At 37.3% G+C, this 22,107-nt stretch overlaps 1 protein-coding gene across 1 annotated transcript in view; it reads right to left on the minus strand.

Moving 5' to 3' along the window:
• gabrg2 (gamma-aminobutyric acid type A receptor subunit gamma2) overlaps nt 1-21,457 on the minus strand; it is a 39,833-nt gene extending 18,376 nt beyond the window's left edge. The window contains exons 1-6 of the mRNA XM_085363975.1: nt 21,342-21,457; nt 14,044-14,183; nt 9,503-9,570; nt 6,088-6,308; nt 4,803-4,885; nt 2,863-3,000 (exon numbers count right to left, since the gene is read on the minus strand). Coding sequence (XP_085220101.1) covers nt 2,863-3,000; nt 4,803-4,885; nt 6,088-6,308; nt 9,503-9,570; nt 14,044-14,183; nt 21,342-21,457 — 766 coding nt within the window. The remainder of the gene's footprint in view (nt 1-2,862; nt 3,001-4,802; nt 4,886-6,087; nt 6,309-9,502; nt 9,571-14,043; nt 14,184-21,341) is intronic.
• Between the last annotated feature and the right edge of the window lie 650 nt (nt 21,458-22,107).

Genomic DNA, 22,107 nt, shown 5'->3' on the forward strand with positions numbered 1-22,107 from the left:
ATGTCACATTCTACATGTATAATTATATATATGTGACATTTTAATGCATTTTTGGATAAAATAAAAAAGAGAAAATTAAAAACGAAATGCTATATAATGAAATTCAAAAGTCAGAATAAAATTACGCATTACTGTGCAAAGGCTTTTAGGCACTTGACATGTACAATCAGGAAGGTGTGCAAGTTTCATGTTGCTGCGTGACAGTGATCCCAAACATACAACCAGAGTCATAAAGGCTCTACCGACCCTACCTTGAAAAGCTGCGCCTCGGTGAACTGAACCTGAATGAACTCGTGCTGTTTTAAAGTCAATGGGTGGCTACATCATATTTATTCAAGACATTACTTTAGAGAGACTTCACTTTTAGTGTCTAGCGAAAAAGTAATGCACTGCATTGAACATCAAACGACTTCTCTATTGAATTTACTGCAGTGGAATTAAAAAGCAGACTCTCTACTTTCTAAAATCTACTTTCAAAGATGTGGATTTAGAACTGCAACGATCAAGGGAATGATGCAGAAACAACTAGATCACCAGCTTTGGAGATTTCTAGAATCATTGTTATTATTATTATTATTTTCAAACCTAAGCAGAAAGCTTAATAGGGCTGAATATGATGCAGCATATAAAGTATTAGTCCCGCGCTATGCATTGCGTGACAGTTGAGATGAGTGGGTAATTATAATGCCCTAACTGACTGCTTTTTGAGACAGATGTTGTGTTCACGAATCTTGAAGCAGGTCAGATACCCAAACTGACTGCAAAATGAGACAAGAGGTCTCTCAGCCACAGTCAAGGTTCTCTGCTATGACAAGAGAGCAGATGGCGGTTTGTGGAAATAACAACCCAGATCAAAAGGAGAGAGAGGCAGAGGACTCTGAAAATTCTCCACTACAGCTCATCCTCTTACATAGATTGCCTTTTCATGTTGTCACTTTAAACATTCATTCATTAAAAACGAAAAAAAATAAATAAATCCAAAGACTTTTCTTTCTTTTTTTTAAAATTATCTTACACAAATACAGTTTAAGCATTTGGCATTGTGATGCACATCCTCTACTTACACCAGAATACTCTTTATGCTGCTTTGTGTGTCAGAGAGTGTGCATGCACATAACACTTGGTGACATTCTGCTAAACTGTGGCAAATTATACAATGGCTGGGTGAATTCAGTAACTCCTGTGGGTACTTTGTATATGAGTGCATGCAAGTATGTATATGTCACAGAACAAGCTGAAAATAAAGATTTACAACAGCAGTGTGCATGCCGTTAGATAATTAAATGATTCTTATTTTATGAAAGTAATTTTATTTTGTTCAAAAGGAATGTGGCAAAAGGAAAGACAAAAAAAAACATTTAAAAGATCTGATGCTTCACGGTGTTTTGTCACAGTTTCTATTTGTCACATTTAGAGAATAATGGATTACCTAACAGCAGTAACAGCTTTTTACTCCCCCAGCAAGCACTTCAAAAACAATACACAATATATAACCTCCAAATTAACTGTTTGTCAGAGGAGAGCATTCCACCTCCACCATCTGGCATTATAAACTGTTCTAATGTTAGCTCTATAACTTTTAAAATGAACACTATAAACTGCACCTACCCTACAAAAAGAAAGAAAAAATAAATAAAAACAGAACAACAAAAGGTAGAGAACAATAAACCACATTTTAAGGGCATTTAAAACCAGCCATACTAGGTGTTTCACTTTACAACTTTTCTTTTTTTACTGCTGGACTCTAAAAACTGTAAAGCTGTACGCCTACTGAGTATACCAAACTAGATGTCCTATCTGCAAGCGATGATAAAGACAAGCAGACTTCAATTAAATGAATATAACAGGAGTTAAAGCTAAAAACTACTTGTACATCCATGTTTTTAAATAACTCTTTCAGAAACATATAATTAAAAGTTGACAGTTGGGGCAAATAGACGCTGCAATTGCTGCCCTTCCTTCCAAGCAATTTAACATTAGAGATTACAAGAGAATGTTTTAATTGCATTTACAAAACAGACATTTACTGTAACTTTCAGTCCCTCTGGATAAAGCAGCTAATCTAATGAGAAGGAACTTTTCTCTGGTCTAAAGTTAATCTCTGTGGCAGGCATTAATGCATTCACAAGGATCGCATTTCCCTGCCAACCATTAAATACATCAGTCTCTCACTGGCATCTTATGAATATAAATATAGCCATAGATATTTCCAATCTTATATCTAAAATATGCAAGCAGGATGAAAATGTTGAATGGTGAAAAATGCTGAGAACTGACAGAAAACTTGAGTGAGCGATATTCCCTGAGATGAATGAGATGCCATCTTTGAATACTGTTATCCAGTTCGTGTAAAACTGAAAAGTGCCATCCCACTCTGCAGCAAAAAAATTCTATTGAACGTCTGTCTATCGATCTTGAAGGGGAAGCGAGCCATAGGTAGCCCTTATGGAGTTTACTTGAAGCAGTGGGCTCTAAAAATGAATAAAATCCACGATGGATCATCCCTCTGTCTCTCTAAATGTTCACGCTGTACCCGACAGCAACAGCTACCAACACATGTGCTGTAACTAGTTAAAGATCAGTCAAGGACAAAGAGTGGTGGTTCTGTGGGAATGATTAACTTTCTATGGTAATACGATGTATAGATGTGTCCGCCAAATAAAAACACTGATGCATTCAAAGGTTTTTATGTATGAAATTCTACTGCACGTCACATGAGAGATTACCTATGCTGGGTAAAGACTGATCATGATTTATGATGGGTGCTTGACTTGCAGTCCTCACATGCTAGAGAAACCCTGACTGTCCTAACTGAATAAAAGAGAGTTTTAATTAGAATTTTTCAGCAGCTTATTTTCTTACCAGACACAGTCCTGACAATCTCAGAGGTGTTCCTCAGGCCCACAAAGGAGAACTGGTAGAGCCTCCAGGAGCGAATGTCCCCAACCTCCACTGAGCTCCTTTTCCACTTGTACACAATCTCCTCCCTGGGGTAGCCATCTGAAAAAGGGAGGACATGGAGATTACTTCAAACTCATTAAAGGCAGGAGAGAAGCTCAAGACTCGACTGCATAGCTATGCTGTCTTTTATTTTAGAGTAATCCGTGTCCACCAAGTCGGCAAGCTTGCAAATAAAATGTTTCATGAAAGAAACATTATATAACAGACTCCAGCACAACATGTTGACAAAATATCCAGTCCATCTGTGGGGCGAAAACGTCTTTGTCACTAACATCACTTAAAAGCAAAGATTACAACACAGCTCTGTAGCTGGCGATAAGTTGGATTTCTATAATTTTATTACTTCCAGCACATCCTCTTTTATACAAATCATAACAACAATCTTAATAGAGTACAGCTGAGTCACTTAGACAAACAGATGCATTTTCATAATTAAATCATGTATGTGAGTATCGAATTTGTGTTCTTACCATCTCACAGTAAGAGTCTGTCCCTCAGTATGGGTGTTAAAGTTGGGTGTTCTTTCAGCTCTATTTAAATTTCAGTCTAGTACAGTCTTCAGTCTAGTGATGAGCTGTGTGTAGCAGATGAGGGAGTAGTCTGAATAATGCACATGAACTGCTTTCAGAGCAAACTTGCGATGATTTTATCACTAAAGTGCTCTCAGACATCCAGTAATGTCTGACCTTAGAGGAGCAGGGGGATGAAAGGTGCTGCCCATTTCCCACATTACAGCCACAGAGGCTGGCAGACTTCATCTTTACTGGTAATGCATTCAGGACACATTATTGATTCAGACTTCTTTTGATAAGCTGGAACAATAATGCTCCTATGAATTCACTTTGGGCCTAGTTGTGCTGTCATAAAAGCCGCTGTAATCCAAATACTAAAATGCAATATACAGCAAACTGAAACAATATACTCTGCTCTGTGTGTCTGAAAAGTCCTGAAGCAAAAAAGTTTGGCCTGATCTCGGCTGACTACAGTCAAAATCGCCGCAAAAGAGGTTGCGCTGGAAAATCGACCATGCTTTGTTGCTTTGTGGCACATAAAATGTTCATAAAATGTGAATGCAAAGTGCGGCACACTAATCCATCTGCTGCTTCTGAGATTGAGCTCATACTGTACATCAAAGTTCTGAAAAACATCCATAGCTTTCATCAAATTTAAATGAAGGCTTGTGTTCCGTTTTTAGGTCTGCTTTCTTGTGAAGTGGAGCTATTTAGGAATCATTTTCTCTGGAGAGTATCCCCTGGTGTGTCTCTCCATATATCCACTGTGACTTCAGCAGATAACTTACCCCTGTCCAGTCCTAACATGGAATGACTAACTCGTTTGGACTTGTTACTTTTTAAAATGTCTTTTAGAACAATACTGACAGGTTTCAGGAAAATAAATGAATAGTGCCTTTGGCTTGAATAAATAAATGCCTGAATGGTTTTTTGAATCTTGTTGTTCATTTATTCCACATTCTAACACATTCATAAGGTTTCACTTGCTTTCAATTGAAAGGCTGTTGTTGCTTTTTACCAATCTTAGACCTAACCAGTTACATTAAAGCATACTTTACATATTCTACATCCATAATTCCTTTCCTATTTACATAAATACACACATGACTCATGTGCCTTCTTTTAGGTAACTGGAGTGCTCCCAATGAAAATCTTAAATGGTTCCAGCGTTAATTCCTTGATTTGGTCTGTTGGATAATCACTGCTTAAATTTAGTCTTTGCTCACATGTGACGTGTTTAGGGCCTTGCTGCGTTTGTGTGTGTTTGTTTGAGAAGACGAAGACAGGGAGGGGTAAATCAGTAGTGTTTCAGCATATGGTCAGACTTACAGCTTGAAAACTCCAGGGGGCATGAGTGTTCATCCATAGGGAAGTTGTTCAGTTTAAGCTGGCACTCGGCATCGATGGTCAACCTGCAGAGAGATGAAATTTAGCTCCATGAACACAAAAATGCAATATGTTGTACAATACTCTATATAAAACCAAATTTTTCAGTCTAATCACCAGGTCACCAGGGATGGGTTTTGTTTTATGTCATATTGTTCATTTCAGACGAAGTCTGGTACATTTTGGCATTATTGGTTTTATTTTGTTATGTGAAAATTCTACAAAAAGGGTAGCTCACACCAACCGCTAATCCTTATCATAAACGACACAAGAAATTATTAATTACAATTTCAAAATTTTTTATTTTTTTACAGCTACAGTTCTTTTTCACACCTGAGGAAGTTTGAAGGAGAAGTCATTAAACTTCCTCTTAATGAGAGAATAACCTTAAATGACTTTACCCATCCACGCACTCTCTATTGTCTTGTATCATTGTGCACCGAATCACAGCGGCCATCCTAATTAACAACCAGTGGTTAAGTTCTGAGTCCCCTAAATTAATGAAGTGGAGAGGCAGTGTTCTGCATAGGGAAACATCCATCACAGCTCGATTGAGTCCGGAAGACTTCACTTACTCTCTTATTATCACTACTGATGTATCGTGGTGTCAGTGCAAATATTTATTTTTGATCTATCAACCTATTTTACATATAGCATGCGTTAGTTTCATGGTTTTACAGTCAGAAACATTGTGAGTTATATGGTTTGAGACAAATTAAAGCAATTAAACTATTGAACGCTGATGTAAAATTAAAAGGCTTTTTTTAAGCTGCATGCCAAAGCAGGTGTTCCTCCATCTCAAAAGGCAATTTTCTGAATCATTCAACACAATGGATTTTTCTGTACATTAATTAATGTTAACCATAACAAGCAGGAAGCTAAAATTTCCCAAGGCGTGTTCAGGATAATCAGTGTAAAGATTACTTATGTAGAATGTCCTTACATGCAGGTTAAGGCCTCTGTGCATATTAGGAAGCTTAAAGGCAACATATGAAAATGAGAAATGAAAATAACAAAATACTAAGAGAACAAAATCCAAAATGCCAAAGACTCAGAATAATGAAACACTAAGTACAAATGATAAATAAATTATGAAATAATAGAAATAATTCAGTGTGATAAAATTAAGCTGGTGTCAAAGATTCCAAAATTCACTTTAATAAATCTGTCAGTTGTAGATGAATGAGAAACATGCAAATCAGAAGCTCCAGCATCACTGACGTTTTACCTCAGCGTGTAAAGTATTCTGCCGTCATTCCATATCCTGAGCATGCGATTGGGTGTGGTGATCCAGTGGGCATCGGCCTTCTTTGAGTTGCGAAAGAAAGTATCTGGGATCCATATTTTTCCAACCATGTTGCTGTTGAGACGTAGAACCTTCATTGTGCTGTTGAATTTTAATCTTCTGTCGTACCAGGTCTGAGCAAAAAAGATGTCGATGGTGTATTCCTAACGACACAAAACGCAGTTTCACTCAAACTGTCGTGTTCAGTTTTACTTCAGAAAAACTGAACATGCTTCACATTACACAACAGATAAAGGTCTGATAAAAGATTTCATCTAGCGCTGTCAACAACATGCAGCTTCAAACTGTGAGATGCTATAACACCAAATTAAAAATGTGGGCTCAAAGAGAACTTTTTTCTGTCTCGAGGGAACTTTTCTATGCCAGAGGAAACTTAACGCTGAAATGCATTTGCATACAATTTTCTTAAAGGAGATGGTGTCTTTTCAGGCCGGGAAGTGCTTTTGTCGCAGCTAAAGAGCACTGTTGAAAAAAGACCAGCTTGACGCCCTCAACCTGAAAATTAAATGTTCAACGGGGCAATTAATAACCCCCATTGTTTGACTGAAGTATTACCCAACCTTATAACCTGCTGCCTCGGCAGCACTTTGTCCTGGGCATTGACAAAACCTTCTGTCTCCTATTCAGTGCGGTGACACTATGCCAGCTGTGTTGGAACATACGCACTATATGGAGGAAAGCATAGGCAATACACCTCTGGGAGAAGAAGAAGAGCAATAGGTGAAACGTGACAGGTGTAGCGTTAGGTGAAACATTAAATAGAGAGAAAGAGAGAGCTATCATTCTGTGTTATTTATTTTGTTATTTGGATAGGCTCAGCGCTGAGGTTCAAAGTGAAGTACAGCAGGAGAGAAAAAAATCTGGGGATTTGTGTGTAAGAGGCCATAGAGGCATTAACTTTCCGACAAAGCTTATCCCAACAATAAAGTCTAAATCCTTGCCAAAGAGTTCCAAATGAGATTTGAAAAACATTTTCACAAGGCAGAATTCCCATCCTTTCAGCAGCCCTTTTTATCACAAGGGACAGACAGACAGTACAAATATAATGATAAGAGAAAGGCTGAATGACTTAGGATCTTCGAGGATCTTCATCTGCGCCCCACTGAGCATGATAAACATAAATAGTCTGGGATCTTTCAAGGCCTGGGAACTTTTTATTCTTCTTAGTATTCAAACAGCTCTAAAAGCAGCTCAGAAATGTTCAGGTGCAGCGGCTACAAAGCAGCAATGTATCATTCATTCTTTTTATTTTTCAGACCTTGACCTCTTTCCATCTGTTATACTGTTATACTGTCCCTTATAACTTGTTACTTAGCCATCTTAGATTCCTACTGCATAAATAAGAAATCAAAACTGTATTCATGCCAAGATTCACACCCCCGTACAATCAGAGTACTCTGTGCTCCTCAGAAAAACTACCAACCTAACAACATTTGTCATGTTATAGTGTGAAATGACTGGCCCAAGCACATGTATTACATATGAATGCGAGGCAATCAGTCAACCTTTCATGTCAAAATGCCCTCTTCATAGAAGCACAGCCAGGCATGGTCGCAGACTTCCTAATGTGAGTATAAGCACACATTTTCTAACTGATACCATCATTGCATCTCTTCTTCCATCACTTTAGCCAGAGCGGAGTGGGTGTTTTAGCTACTTACCAAAATGGAATGGCATCACAGTGTAGAACAGATTGCTCATGTCATGAAATGATAACAAGGAGGATCAATCTCCTCCTTCTAGACCACGCTTCCCTACTTTGTTGTTACTTCTGCATTAAGGGGTCACCAATATGAATCAGTGAACATTCAGCATTTCAAACATTTTTTTTCCCACTCTAACTTCCTTCTAAGAATCCAGCAAAGGGATTTTTGGAAGTTGAGAAGCTCTCCCACACATGTTGGCTGACAGAAATGTGAAATTGTGTAAGAGTAATGCGTCTCATGTTGGACGGACTTGTCTTGGCAAGTAACAAAGTACTTAAAAAAAAACACAATTCTATTCGTTTTATTCTGTATTATCATTAAATTCACATAAGATCATAAGAAAAATATCATTATAACACAAACACACACACACACACAGTAAACAGTATCAAACTTTAAGGAAAAGCAATATAGCAACCCAGTATTATGACAAAATGTGTAATAGACACACACTGGTCCACCGTGCATTTCACGGTTTGCCTCTCCAAAATGTGAAATGGACACACGTGCACAAGTCGCATTACTGCATGCAGAAACTGCATTACCATCATGGGGAAATAATACATTTAAAGCCACAAAATCTGTAGTGAGTAAAAACATATGAAGTACATTCCAGGGTCCTTTAATCACCAGAATCGATTAAGCTAGGATAATGTCTGTTTAAACACTTTCCTGTGATTATTTTCATGTTGGCTTGAAATAAATTATCTTCTTCAGCTGCAACTTCTGCATGCATGTACATTTCACGTTTTGGAGAGGCAAAGTGTGAAATGGACACGGTGGGCCGACATGTCTATTACACGCTTTATTGTGATATCGGATTAAATAAAGGGCCACTGAAGATTAGTGTGAAGTCAATATCTCACCGAATGTGAAATATAGCCACAATCTTCCCCGCTGTTATAGGATTTATGACACTGAATAATGAACAGATTTTTTTTTTTTTGAGAAAACATTATGATGTCCCAGTGTTTTAGAACTTTTGTATATAGCATAACAAACAAACAAACAAACAAAAATACTGAACTGCATTAGAAACATTCATGAACTACTGCTATTGGTTAACAGAAATACATTTAGCAAAGCTACGGTATCATGGTTTTAGCAGCAATTCGTGATTCACAATCATAACAGATATGATAGAAATTTTTTTTAAAAAAGCCCTTGCCTTTAAACCAGACCCAAAGAAAATAACAAATTAAGTATATTTACTTGAACAAAACACAAAAAGCTTTGACAGTTGACTCAGATGCAATTCTTGGCATGTACAAATCCAGAATATGTCAGGATTTGCCAGTGCACACAGTCATATTCAAATATACTGCCGTGAGATCTGGCATGCATGCTGAGCAACACAAAATTGTTACCTGTTATAATGTTTTGTCTTATTTAGACATATGAGGTGTTCAACTGCAATATGTTAACTCTTTTGTATTTGCTTGATTAAATTTAAAATAAAAATCTTTTATAACTCAATATTTCTTTATTTATTAATTTCTTACTATTAGAGATAAATAAAATGTACTTAATTTAATCATAATGCTAGACTACAATGACACTAAAGACTTACGCATACTAAAGCACTCTCTACCAGCTTCACAATAATTAACAATAAAAATGTATTCACTTACCATATTGATGGCATTCACTGGTCCAATGCTGTTGACAAACATGTCTGTGTGGATCACTGTTGGCTTGACTGCAATGAAGAACAGGAAAAAACATTTTAGAGGGTAAAAATTATCTTTCATATGGTAGCACAAAATTTTCCAGAAGGGTTAGATTGTTTTATATGTCACCATCAAAGGGAAAAAGAAGGCGACGATTCCCTTTGCTGTGAAAGTGTGAATAGAAAGTGTTTGGAAAATATCAGTGTTCAGTTAGATGGCAGTGAGAGGAGAAACATGAACATGTTGTTTAATTCACACCTGGAAAACAGGTCATCTACACAGTCAGCACCAAGTTTGTTGAAAATTGAATATTTTGATGTGGATCTTTGTCAGGCTTTGAATTTGCAACATCTTCTTCAAACCAATGGGAAAAAACAAACACCATGAGTACTCAATAATACATTATTTAAGGTAGATGATTCTATCCATCACAGAAGCTATGCAACATGCATCCAACCTTACATCAAAGTCTATGGGAAGAACTCAAAGAACCTATAAAACCTGAAGGTTTTGCAGGTTCCTTAGCTGACAACAAGGAGTTGAACCTAGATTATTTCAGTGTTATAAATGTTCAGACCTCCTTTCTTTAGACTAAGAATACATGGGCAACTTCCACATCAAACTGGTTTCTGAGAACCACACAATCATTCTCTATGTATTCACTGTTGATATCATTTTTCACAAAACAAATATTTTACATAATTTTACAATGAATGTTCAAAGTCTGATTTTTAATTAAGCATAATGCATTTCAAAGAAAACCTTTGCATGCACATGTTTTGCATGTATCTATCTTCTTTTGCACCTGCAGTTATACCACTTGTCCACCTTTTTATGTTTTACCATTGTGGCCTAATTGCCTTTCCTGGGTTAGCAAGTTAGGCAGCCAGGGACCAGACAAGAACGCTGGTGTCAAATGGACATTCATTCTCTGCTAGAGCCTCTGAGGTAGCCTGAATCAACTTGTACATGTTGCTATCTAATCTTCATGGATGACTGGCTGCTATGTCTTAGAGGACAGTCAGGTTAAAACTCAACCACCCTCAAGGTTTGATGTAGGAGCTTTAGTGAGTGTGAGAGAGAGACTGAGGAAGTGAGTGCAGGTTTGCATCCATTTCCCATGTCCCTCAAAGGCAAACATAAATGTGTGTTGCACTCCCACCCTACTGACATTGTTTGCACGCGAATGAACACAAACACATGCATGCAAAACAATGAGACACATATGCAATGGTCTCAAATATTGTTACCTGTAAATAAGTGGGGCGGGATATATCAATGAAATCATAAGGGACATATATAATCATAAATTTAAAAAAAACATCAAATTTTGGGACTAACAAAAAATATATTAGGACTGGGCAATATATCGAGTTTTTAAATATATCGATATATTTTTATACGAGATATGAGATGTGACAATATTGTTCATATCGATATAGTCTATGTCAGGTTATAATTATACTTGTGGAGCCGCGAGTTTGCCTCTCCTTCGTCCACTTTTGTAACTCCCCCTCCCCCATCGCTTCACCTGCAGGCAACAACAAGATCAGCTAATGAGCTAACAGCGCTCACGCGTTGACGCCATTCAGCCCCATGCACGAGGCTGCACGGCCTAAAATCCTTTCATTTTCCCAAAACTCGACAGTGCTCCTTATGTATGAGTTCTGGTTGTGCTTACTGACTGCGAACCGCTTTTATGTGGTACAAGGCGCTCAGCAATCTGTCAAAAAATGTTTTAGTACGACTTTGGTAAGCTACGAAGCCGCACCGCTTGATGGATTGTTGGAGCATTACAGCTGCCGTAGTCAGGAGCCTCGTGGAGTACTACGTACTGTATTTCAACGTAATATTACCGTATTGTGTGTGTTTAAGGACCACAAATGGCACCTGTTCAGAGACGTGGTTACAAAGAGGATTTCAAACTCCAGGCTGTCAGTCACGCATTAGAAGTTGGGAACAGAGCAGCTGCAAAATCTGTCTTTGTTACTATGCTCAGTGTCTTTTAATTTAGATTTTGACTGCACAATTGTGAGCTTTTTGTTATGCACAAAAACAACATTGTTTTATTTAATTTATGGAGCATTATTATTTAATAAATGCTGATAATTTATTTCTGAGTAATTTTTTCATGTACATCTACGCTGTATGTTAATAAAAGTGCCTGTGTGAGATCTGGGACACAGTGTGACTAAGAACTCTCTTTTTGTTTTTACTTTATGGCTTTAAAAAAACATCGTTTGTGTGTTTTGTTTTGTTTTTCTCTTCTTTTTGTTTACTTATGTGAAGAAAAAGAACTTTAAGCAGATGGCGGTCATCCAGACTACTGTATATATGAGTCTAAGAACAAAGGATGCCATCAAATACTGTACATCTCATTTTATTTTTTGCATAACTTCAATAAACATCGAGATATATATCATATATCGCCATCCAGCTAAAGAATATTGAGATATGAATTTTGGGTGATATCGCCCAGTCCTAAAATATATCATTGATATGAAAAGAAATGTTTTATTGTCTTCCTAAAATTCAAAACTTCCTCCTAGTAACAATATAAAACAAGCCAATCCATCCACTACTCAGTTAGCTAACAAACTATTAATGGACATCACGAGCCATTTTAAAGCTTAAGCCTAACATCATCTAACTAAGTGTACAACAACTCTAAGTCCTTGCTTCTGTTCTCCATATTAGTGGATCTTTAAAAAACCCTGATCACCTCTAAGAGTCTTACAACATTTTTTCTGTCTCACAGTCCAATTGCTTCAATTCTTTATATACAATACACTCTAGTTCCATTAAAATTAAATCAGCATCACGATGGACTTCCGGTGGAAGCTATGGCACAATCAGCAATTAATCTAAATCCACAACTTTGAGAGCTCTGAGAAGTGGAGTAGAAACTTCACTTTGCCTTGGTATGACTGGTTGGTTGTTGGCTCAGATGACAGTACAGCCAGTTAATTATATCCCCTGTGTAGATGTGTAACTTGGTGGCAGCTGGAAGACTAGCGCTGAGAGAGCAAGATCACAGAACATTTGAAGATGATGGCTAAGACTGTGGCAGTCAGCCGCCCAGCTAAGCAGCGGCTCTCTTGGTTGCAGCTTCACCTCAAAGCACATCTAAGCTGCTCTTCAATTTATAGCACAGACCCACTTTCAAAGTATCAAGAATAATGACCATCCCTCATAAAACCTGTCACTTTATAGGTGGTATTAAATATACTGTAAAATACGTATAATAATGTACATCGTATACAGGAAAACATGAATACAGACTAATGTAAAGGATTTGTTGCTGATGCTACATCAACATTACTCTGCTACATTCATGCGCAGAATAAATTTATCATTTAGGTCAATTCATTAGTCATGCTTAATAAAGTTATGATTGAAATTAGGTCAAAATCTTTCTGGTGCTGTATTCCATCTGTCACAATGGACTATGGCCTTTTGTTGCAACAAAATTGCTTAACGATGGTATAAGCTTTCACAAAGCAGAGAAGTAAGTAGTAAAGGATTTTTATAAACTATCCTTGTCATTTTTTGCCTGAATACAGCACTGGACAGTGCCAAATGTGTATGAATATTATAGTGGGTGAGCAAGCAAATTTTTATAGTACCATGTAGACTGGTGCAGCTTTATTATTTGACACTATGTCACTTAAACACTATTTCTGACTTTAACTGAGTTTCCCAGGAAACCACTGACACATTAATCAAGTATTCAAAGGTACTGAGTATCTCCCTTATCTGGTCTTGCAGATGGACGTGATAGGCTTCTGCAGACAAGGAGTCCTGCTCAGCTGTCTGTCAGACTCCAGAGAGTAAGATAGCTGTCTACAGACTTGCAGGATGGTGACAGTTTCCCTGACCGTACTGCATGCATGTGCATTTTTTACGAGAAGTAAGGGTCTCGGAAAAAAAAGACAGCTGGTATAAAGCTTCAACAGTGTTTTTTCACAATTTCTAAAGACTACTGAAATTTTAAGACTATGGCGAGGAAGTTTTACTTTCATTATCTATTTATTATGTTTGAAATGGCTGTGCTTTTTATGAGTGAACCAGAAAATGAATGCTTTGTTTTACTGAAAATTGACTTAATAATTATAACTACATCTAAATCTATTTTTTTTATTATGAATTATGTATTCAATGATTCATAAGGCTAATTCTGTTGTTAAACAGAGGTTATAAGTGTGTTTGTCTGGTTTGTGTTTAGTACACTGCCAGCTGCTTCATTTAAAGGTCTTTGTTTCTGGATTGTTAATGAAACTTTGTGCAACCACTCTTACAAATCTAGACCTGGTTCAGTAGGTTATACATTTCGGTCTACAGTAACATCAGTGTAACACAAGTCACTTTTATTATAACTCTTAACCCAAAACCTAAGCCTAAGTACTGTTGACTCGTTGTTGAATAGCTCTAATTACAAATTTTGCCAGATATCTTTATGATTCTGTGACTAAACATATTATCTGTGAAAAATCAGCGCCCACCTCCGATGTCAGGTCTGAGTTTGTTGTCATATCCATCTAGTAGGCTGTTTAGGATGTGTGTGACATCACTCTCATACACTTTGGGAGTCAGCACCCACGTCTTGTTAGACACCTCATCATCGTCATCACTCTGGACGGAGCTGCAAGGGAGAGAGTAAAAAAATGCATATAATCAGCAAATTCTTTTGAAGGGATACAAAGTAGATTCTTTCCCAGTGGTTTCCCATGTGGGTTTTTTTTTAAAGCAGAAATCTTTAGGTGAGAAAGACAGAAAGAGAAAGGTATTTTAAAGATTAAAGGATTGATTTAATATTTTTTTTTCGTTCCTGGTATTTTTTGTGTAACAAAGTACTTGCATAGTTAAATAAAAGAACAAATACAAGGCGTGTCCTCCGTGTAGGCAAATGCCTCATTTCTTAAACTTTCATGACATTCAGTTTCATTTGTTCTCACTGTAAAATCTGTTAGCTCACTTACTATTTGGAAAAACATATTTCTATAGACATATATTTTCAATACCCTTATGAGATATTTTGAATATATTTGATATTTTAAGGCAGTTTTTGATGAGCAGCCTGCCGGTATTTACAGTTCAATCATTTGATGCATTTAGATCAGATAACTCGGAGTACAAACAGACTGCTTGCTTTCTGATATCTGATGTGAAAAGAATTGAATTTGTATGAACGCATTCATAAATGCAGATCTGCTTTTGCCATAATTTTGCTGTTCTCAGTCTTGTTGGAAAAAAATATTAATTGTGACCTCAAGATGAAGCGAGGGTCATACAGATATGTGCAGCTAAGATAATATATAAAAGTATATGACAGCTACAATCCCGTGTGGCACTGGCTTTAATCATTTATTTAGTCTTCCTGGAAGCCTTGTTCACACTCTGTCCCTATCAAGACATGATGTTCATGTTTAAAATATTGCAGTTTGATAGTTAGCAACCTTGTTAGTATTAGTAATACCAACGATAATACCATCTGCAAAATATTTTCTTTTTAAATGTAAGTACGTGTAAGATTTGTGTGTGCTTTTGCTGTATTTTTTTCCAGTAACAGCTAAAACTCTCCTTTAATTTTCAGGTCAGTGATTCTATAGAAACAATGAATAAATTCAAACAAGGGAATCTGTCAGAAAAGCTGGTTTTAAGGAGCCCAAATATATGTGAGGACAGGACATTTTTCCAGAGTTTACTTTCTCACCTCAGACTTATCACATATATCACATATACCACCACACTTGAGCTGTAAATGCTTTCCCTTCTATCCAACACCAAAGTATGATCCTGGTAAATTATATTACTAAAACAAAAGCAGTCTTAATGTAATATAAAAGGGACAATTAATGAGCTTACAACATCCTATACTTCAAAAGACCTTTCATTAACACGCATTTTTAAAATAAAAGATAAGATTTTTACTGCCAGTGGGCAAGATGAAGATATGTAAGTAACATACAGAGAAGAACAGAGAAGAACAGAGAAGAGGGATGTTGGTGAAAGAGATCACAGGGCAGATTTATAGGCATACAAGCACAAGCTAAATTTGCACTACATCTTTTCATTCAATTTGTGTGAGCACAATCTGTATGTAATTAGTGTGTGATTTACCAAGACAGCAGTTCATTATGCAATCAGTGGTTGGACTGCCCTCCAGAAGGTTTTTGTTCATGAAGGAAAAGAATACATAAAGAAATGCAGTTTGGTGGTCAGGTTTTCCTGAGATTAGCAGGCCAATAAGAATGTCAATGAAGATCTGTGTAAATACTGCAGCAAAACTATACAAAAACCTTTTAGCTTCTCTACAAATACATACTTGACCTATATCATATTAGGTGTTCAAAAGGGTCCCAAAGAAACATATATAATCTGCTTTAAAGCCGAGTGCTTTGAAAATAAGCACACAAAAACATTTTGGTCTAAAATTGATTTCAGACAATTTTTTTGCCTTCAGCCTATTCTGTTTTTATGTGTGTCTTTTAATGATGTTTTACTGGTCTTATGTCTAAATAATTTATTTTTATGTCTGAATATTTATCAACACTTCCTTTTATATATACATACTGATTTAGTAAAAAAAAAAACAGGGAGTTTCAGATAAGAAAGTAGATGAGAAGATACCTAAATGGTTGGACACTTCCTCTCTTGGCTCTAATCCTCATACCATCACAGATCAGGATCACTTGGGCACCTCTAGCAACAGCTGGATTAGATCAAGGAGATGGCCAACAGACCAGAAAAGCAACCTTGAAATATTTGTGAGCTTTCAACGAGGCTTTAGATGGGGAGATGTCTGAATAAAATAGTAAAGAATGAGAAAGAATGAAAAAAACATGGTAAAACACAAGGGTAGAAGCACTGATAGCTTTCTTGTGTTCTTCAGTTGGGTGTGACTAATGTTTTGAACAGCAGTCCTCCTACATTAGATACCATTAAGAGCCATATATTACCAAAACAAAAGAATGGGATATCTACCATAGATAGATAGATAGATAGATAGATAGATAGATAGATAGATAGATAGATAGATAGATAGATGGAGTATGCAGTTTTTCAGATTGCTGCAATTTAATCATCTGTATTCATCTCACAGAATATCTCTGTGTATATGGAAATGTTCCAAATATGAGTAGATCAAAGGAAGAGCCATGTGTTCCTCACTACAGGCAGATCTAAGGGTTTGCCTATTAATTCTGTACCTGAAGGTCCACAGAGAGCCCCGTGTTAGTGCCTGCACATGCATGCTGCATGTGTATATCTGGGTTCATACTTATGCATGTGCACTTCAATAATTGTGCTGGTATTGACTGTGGTAACGACAGTATTGGAATTTCAATTAAATTCTCATCTCAAGTTTCATGCAAAGCAATAGTGAAGTATCCTCTGCTGCAGTTTCACATATTCACAAGAGGGTCCAAGAACAATAATATCAGTAATATCAGCAGTATAAGCAGCTTTCGACCTCATCCAGTTTATCACTCTACCACATATGTTCCAAACTGCAGCCAATAAAGCAGCATGATCTAATGAACCTTCATGATCCTTATTACTCAACATGAAATTTATCTTGCACCTTTGGCAACAACACAACAAACTCTTCTGTACATGATGTTGTTGATGCAACACTTTTCACAGACTCTACCTTTAATGAAAGAAAAAATATACAGTTGTATTTTGTTAGTAATGATATTTTACTGACAAATCATATGGCTCTAAACGTTTCAAATATTATATTTTGTTTTTCCTTTAATCAACCTGGAAATTTAAATAAATGAACAACTGAAGTTGTGTTACTCACATGCTGTAATATTAACATCCAATTACCAGGATTTAACTGCTCTACTTAACTGCATTCTGGGATCCTAATACAACCAATCTATTTACAGACCAATCCACTGTAAACCACATTACAAAGATTAGAGCATATTAATAGATTTTGATCAGTGGGCGAATATAATGAGCCGTTTCTGTAATAATTTCACTTACATTAAGTTAAATCCCAGTCACACAGGCCTAGAAACCAGTTGTTGGCTCCATGGCAAACACAAGTACAGCGGGAAAAATTTGTATTCTGTGACTGTGATTGTTGCTGTCTGTCTGTGAAACCAACAGCTAAGGCCTGAGTCACGCTGGCCAAGACACTAAATGTTTATTTTTCTAGTCCACTGAGGTATATCACGCTACACTGAAAACCACGACGCAATTGCATTTTTGTTACTCAAACGATAAATAGAATTAATCTTCCAAATAAAAGCTGCTCATTTTTTCAACTTGTGTTGCAGCTGAATGCAAACTACAGGTGACCACACTAATTACAAGAAGCTTTTTGGTACAGCACCCTCTTTGTGTCTTTGAGACCAATTTCACTTAGCAACCTCCAGCAACCACTTGCCAAGACACATTTTTCCCTAGCAACCAGAGGTTGTCACATGGTCTCTAGGCCTGTATGACTGAGACTTAAAGCGCCAAAATCTATTAATTTAGACTCTTTAAAAGTGAGTATATATATATATATATATATATATATATATATATATATATATATATGTATATGTGTATATATATATCGGAGCACTAGGTGCGGTGACTCCCAAGCTAGGCGAGTGGCTCCAGCAGATCCCAGGAACAACATCGGAGATCTCTGTCCAGAAGAGCGCAGTCCTGGGAACAGCTAAGATACTGCGCAGGACCCTCAAGCTCCCAGGCCTCTGGTAGAGGACCCGAGCTTGAAGGATAAACCGCCCGCAGGGGCGTGCTGGGTGTTTTATTTATATATATATATATATATATATATATATATATATATATATATAATATATATATATGTGTATATATATATGTAAATACATATGTGTGTCTATAACAACAGGAGGCCAAAGTGCTTCAACTTAAGCCCTCCCACCTTTATTCCAAAATTTCTTTGACTTCAATATCTACCAGAGTTTCTCAGTTGTAGAAAGGTAACCATGAGTGTTGCCTGTTTCTTTTACTGACCTGTCAAACTGTCTTCACTATAGGCAGAAAAAATAAAATAAAATAAAAATGACAACATGTCTTTGCTATGAACTGACTTTTAGGAATTCTAAGACACAAATTCACATGATGTTAATTATGGAATACATGGCAGTTTGTCAAAACTCCTGACCCTTTCCAAGTGACAAGAAGCAGATGATGTATGGCAGTTTGGCAGACCATTTAATTCCCTGTAGGTTTCCAATTCGATGGAATTCTGTCTAAAAATACCGACAAACTGATGAGAATCGGTGGCAGATAGGGATAATTGCAATGGGCATACTAACATACTAACAGCTACTTTATACAATTAGCATAAAATGTGTAGTGAAATGTTTCCCATATTATTAATACTTAACAGCAGCTCAAAAATTGAATGGACATAGATTACATCCTATGTACAGAAAATACGTCTGCCTGAGAGATTTTTGTAGTCAGAAATTGAACTCTACAAAGGCGCTAGTTGAATAAACAGACAGCATCAATATATCTTTCAACTTACAGTTTAATTTGCTTTTGTTGCCTTAGAAATCACAGTGCTGAATAAATGGCACTAGCTTTTTATGTTTGTCCCACAATGAAACACAGAAAGCCTTTAGAAATTACCACAGTGTGCATTATAAATGTTATCTTATATATTCTTTCCATTTTTCTAAAATGTAACTGAAAGCTATAAGGTCATTTTGACTATGCTAGCAACATGTTTAAAGAAAGTTAAGACAGGACCGTGTTTACCATTTCCTTCTATTAAATCTTCTTTTGTTACCAAGTGTTTGGGAACTGAAGCATTCAAGTTCAGCATAGTCAGGGTTTCTTTAGATTAGCTGGCTAGACAACACCTAGTCCAAGAATTAGATCAACGTAACGTCTTAATCAACTTTCTTTGTTAATCCAAGCATTCTTCTTCTTCAGGCCTTAAGTGCACTCACACAAAATGGATTGAGTGAGATATAATGTTACATTTGTTCTGTACAAAATGGATCAATTAAGTCCCACCAACTTCAGTGGGAGGTCAGGAAGTTAATAAATACTGATGCTAGAAGGTTAAAAATATAAAGCAAATAAATAAATTAGACTTATGTAACGAATTTCATCTGCTACCTAACATGCTTGAGTTTGCAAAATCATCATCTGGGATGGCACATAATGTAAGTACCACCAGACTTTGCTCATTCTGACATCACTCCATCATGTCGAGGCCCTCTTCCCATGATCCCTCGCCTGAAAATCTTCTAGTGGATCCTGGTTATAGATCTGACACCTACCTACCCACGCATAGAAGAAAATACCAAAGAATCTGCAACCAAATTCCCCCTTCTTCTGCTTGAGGGTGTTCTGCAAAATTTGATCTGTGACAGTAATTGACTGCACTACCTGAGTAACTGACTGGGTTAACGTATTGTGATGCAGTCTGACATCACTACACATAGTAAATGTCAATGAGTCACAAAGTAGCACAAAATACTGAATGCATGCAAAGACCTTGATGTCTTATAAAAGAGCTTTCATACATGAATCATAAATTACTTCCTGTCAGTGGATGCATTTTAATCATTATGCCATACATAGGACCGAAACTTCTAAAATAGTTTGAGTCATACTTTAAGTGTGACCTCCGCACAGGTGTCTGCATATGGTCACATATTGATTAGCAGCATTTACTCAAGTGCATTGTATACACCACTTTACTTTTCCAGACAATTAGAAATACACAGGCCTAACAATGTAGATCTGGGCAAGGAGCCCCAAGGTTTTGACCAGCATGACGGTGATTGAACGTCGGTTGATTTATCTGCCTCCATTTTTCACCCTCCAGCAGCACAAGAGGAAACCGATGCGAGGAGCCTAACCATCCCCTTGCTCTCCAGTATTCTTATCTCACTATACAGGGATGAAGTCGTCACAGGAGCAGCCACACAGCTTTCTTTCTTCTCTTTCATTGTCTTTGTAACAAACACAATTTCGGCCCACAGTTAAAGCAGAAATGTCAGGTGTTTTTGGTTGTGTGCCTGTGTTGGGCAAGGATCAGTGCATATGTGCTGTCCATTTCCTTATTGTGCCTTCATATTTATATTCTCTGTGTGATTGTCTGCCATTTTGAAATGCTTATTTTTTTATTTCAAATACGTGGGAGGAAAGGTTCCCTCTTTATCCTCAAGTTTGCCTTTATAACAACCGATTGTTTTCATGTGGCCTCTATTCCATTTCGACCTCCTCCGGCCAGTGCGTTCATAACAAGGCTTTGACTCTTAGAATATACTTGAAGACAGCTTAACAGACTAAATGTAGCCTTAGCTTCACTCAACTTAGCCTGCCACTATGCTACATCTAACGCGGGGCAGATTGGGAGGGAGACACTGGTATCGTCGTATAAATGTGTATCACTGTTATTCGCTTTTCAAAGCCAAATATTCAATCTGTAGATCTTTGTGAGGATTTTTTTTAAATTAAAAACACCAACAACACATTGATACACAGGGTGTAGCACACATACAATGTGCATGCGTGTATCGCTGAGGCAATTTTAATATTATTAACAATATTCCACTTCAACTGGAACCGCAATTAAACGTGCCACATGTACACCGAAAGCTCCGGTTTTTCCCCCTAAATACAAAACTACATCCTCTCAGCTACCCAACGGCTCAGGATCCCCTTAATAGCACGCCAGTGTTGGAATGGAGGCACTGCTATATTTGCTGTTAAAAATCTGAAACATGCTGACCAACGGGCCGAAACACAGTCGTGGTTTTGAGAAAAATACGCGTTAATATCTTACCTTGTAGAGTGATTCACGACAATAAACACCCAGAAAAGCAGCTTCAGCGGGAGGGAAGGCTTCGCCATCGGTATCGAGCATTTGAAGGCTGATTTTGGCGAAGCCATCATCACCATCTTCGTCTCCTCTTTCTTGCAGATGGACGTGTCCGTCTATTTACTGTGTTTCCTCTCTGCGATACATTACGCACGCTAGCAGTAGCCGTTCTGCAAATCGAGACTGGAGGCGAGCGCGCGGCGGTGTGAAATCAGCCAAAACAAAATCGACGCGAGTCGAAAAGCTTCGTTTCGTATCGCCCGTCTTCGTGCGTGTGTGTTGCCGTTTCGACAGCACTGGCAGGGGCCTACAAGACTGGTACAAAACAGCGAAGCCCCAAGAAATAAGCTGCTCCACTATCGAGAAGCCAAGAAAGGCAGCGAAGCCTCAGTCTGAATGCAGATTAACACTGGGGTCAGAGAGGAACTGATGCACGTTGCTGCAGCACGGATCAACACATGCGTGGTTTCACTAAGCGGAAGCACCAAGTTAAGGTTTTGAATATATATATATATATATATATATATGTATGTGTGTGTGTGTGTGTGTGTGTGTGTGTGTGTGTGTGTGTGTTAGACTGTTATAATTACAATTACACTAATGTATTAATATATTGAGATGAGATATGATTGTGTGTTTCTTGGTGTCTTACACATCTGCTTGGAATGGTTTAATATGCTACAGGCATGAGCCCAGGCAAATCACTCTATCAGAACCTCGGACAGCTCTA

This window comes from Diplotaxodon limnothrissa, linkage group LG10 (assembly GCF_057381915.1).
Source record: "Diplotaxodon limnothrissa isolate DT_005_m linkage group LG10, D_limnothrissa_male_GT1.1, whole genome shotgun sequence".
Lineage (NCBI taxonomy): Eukaryota > Metazoa > Chordata > Actinopteri > Cichliformes > Cichlidae > Diplotaxodon > Diplotaxodon limnothrissa.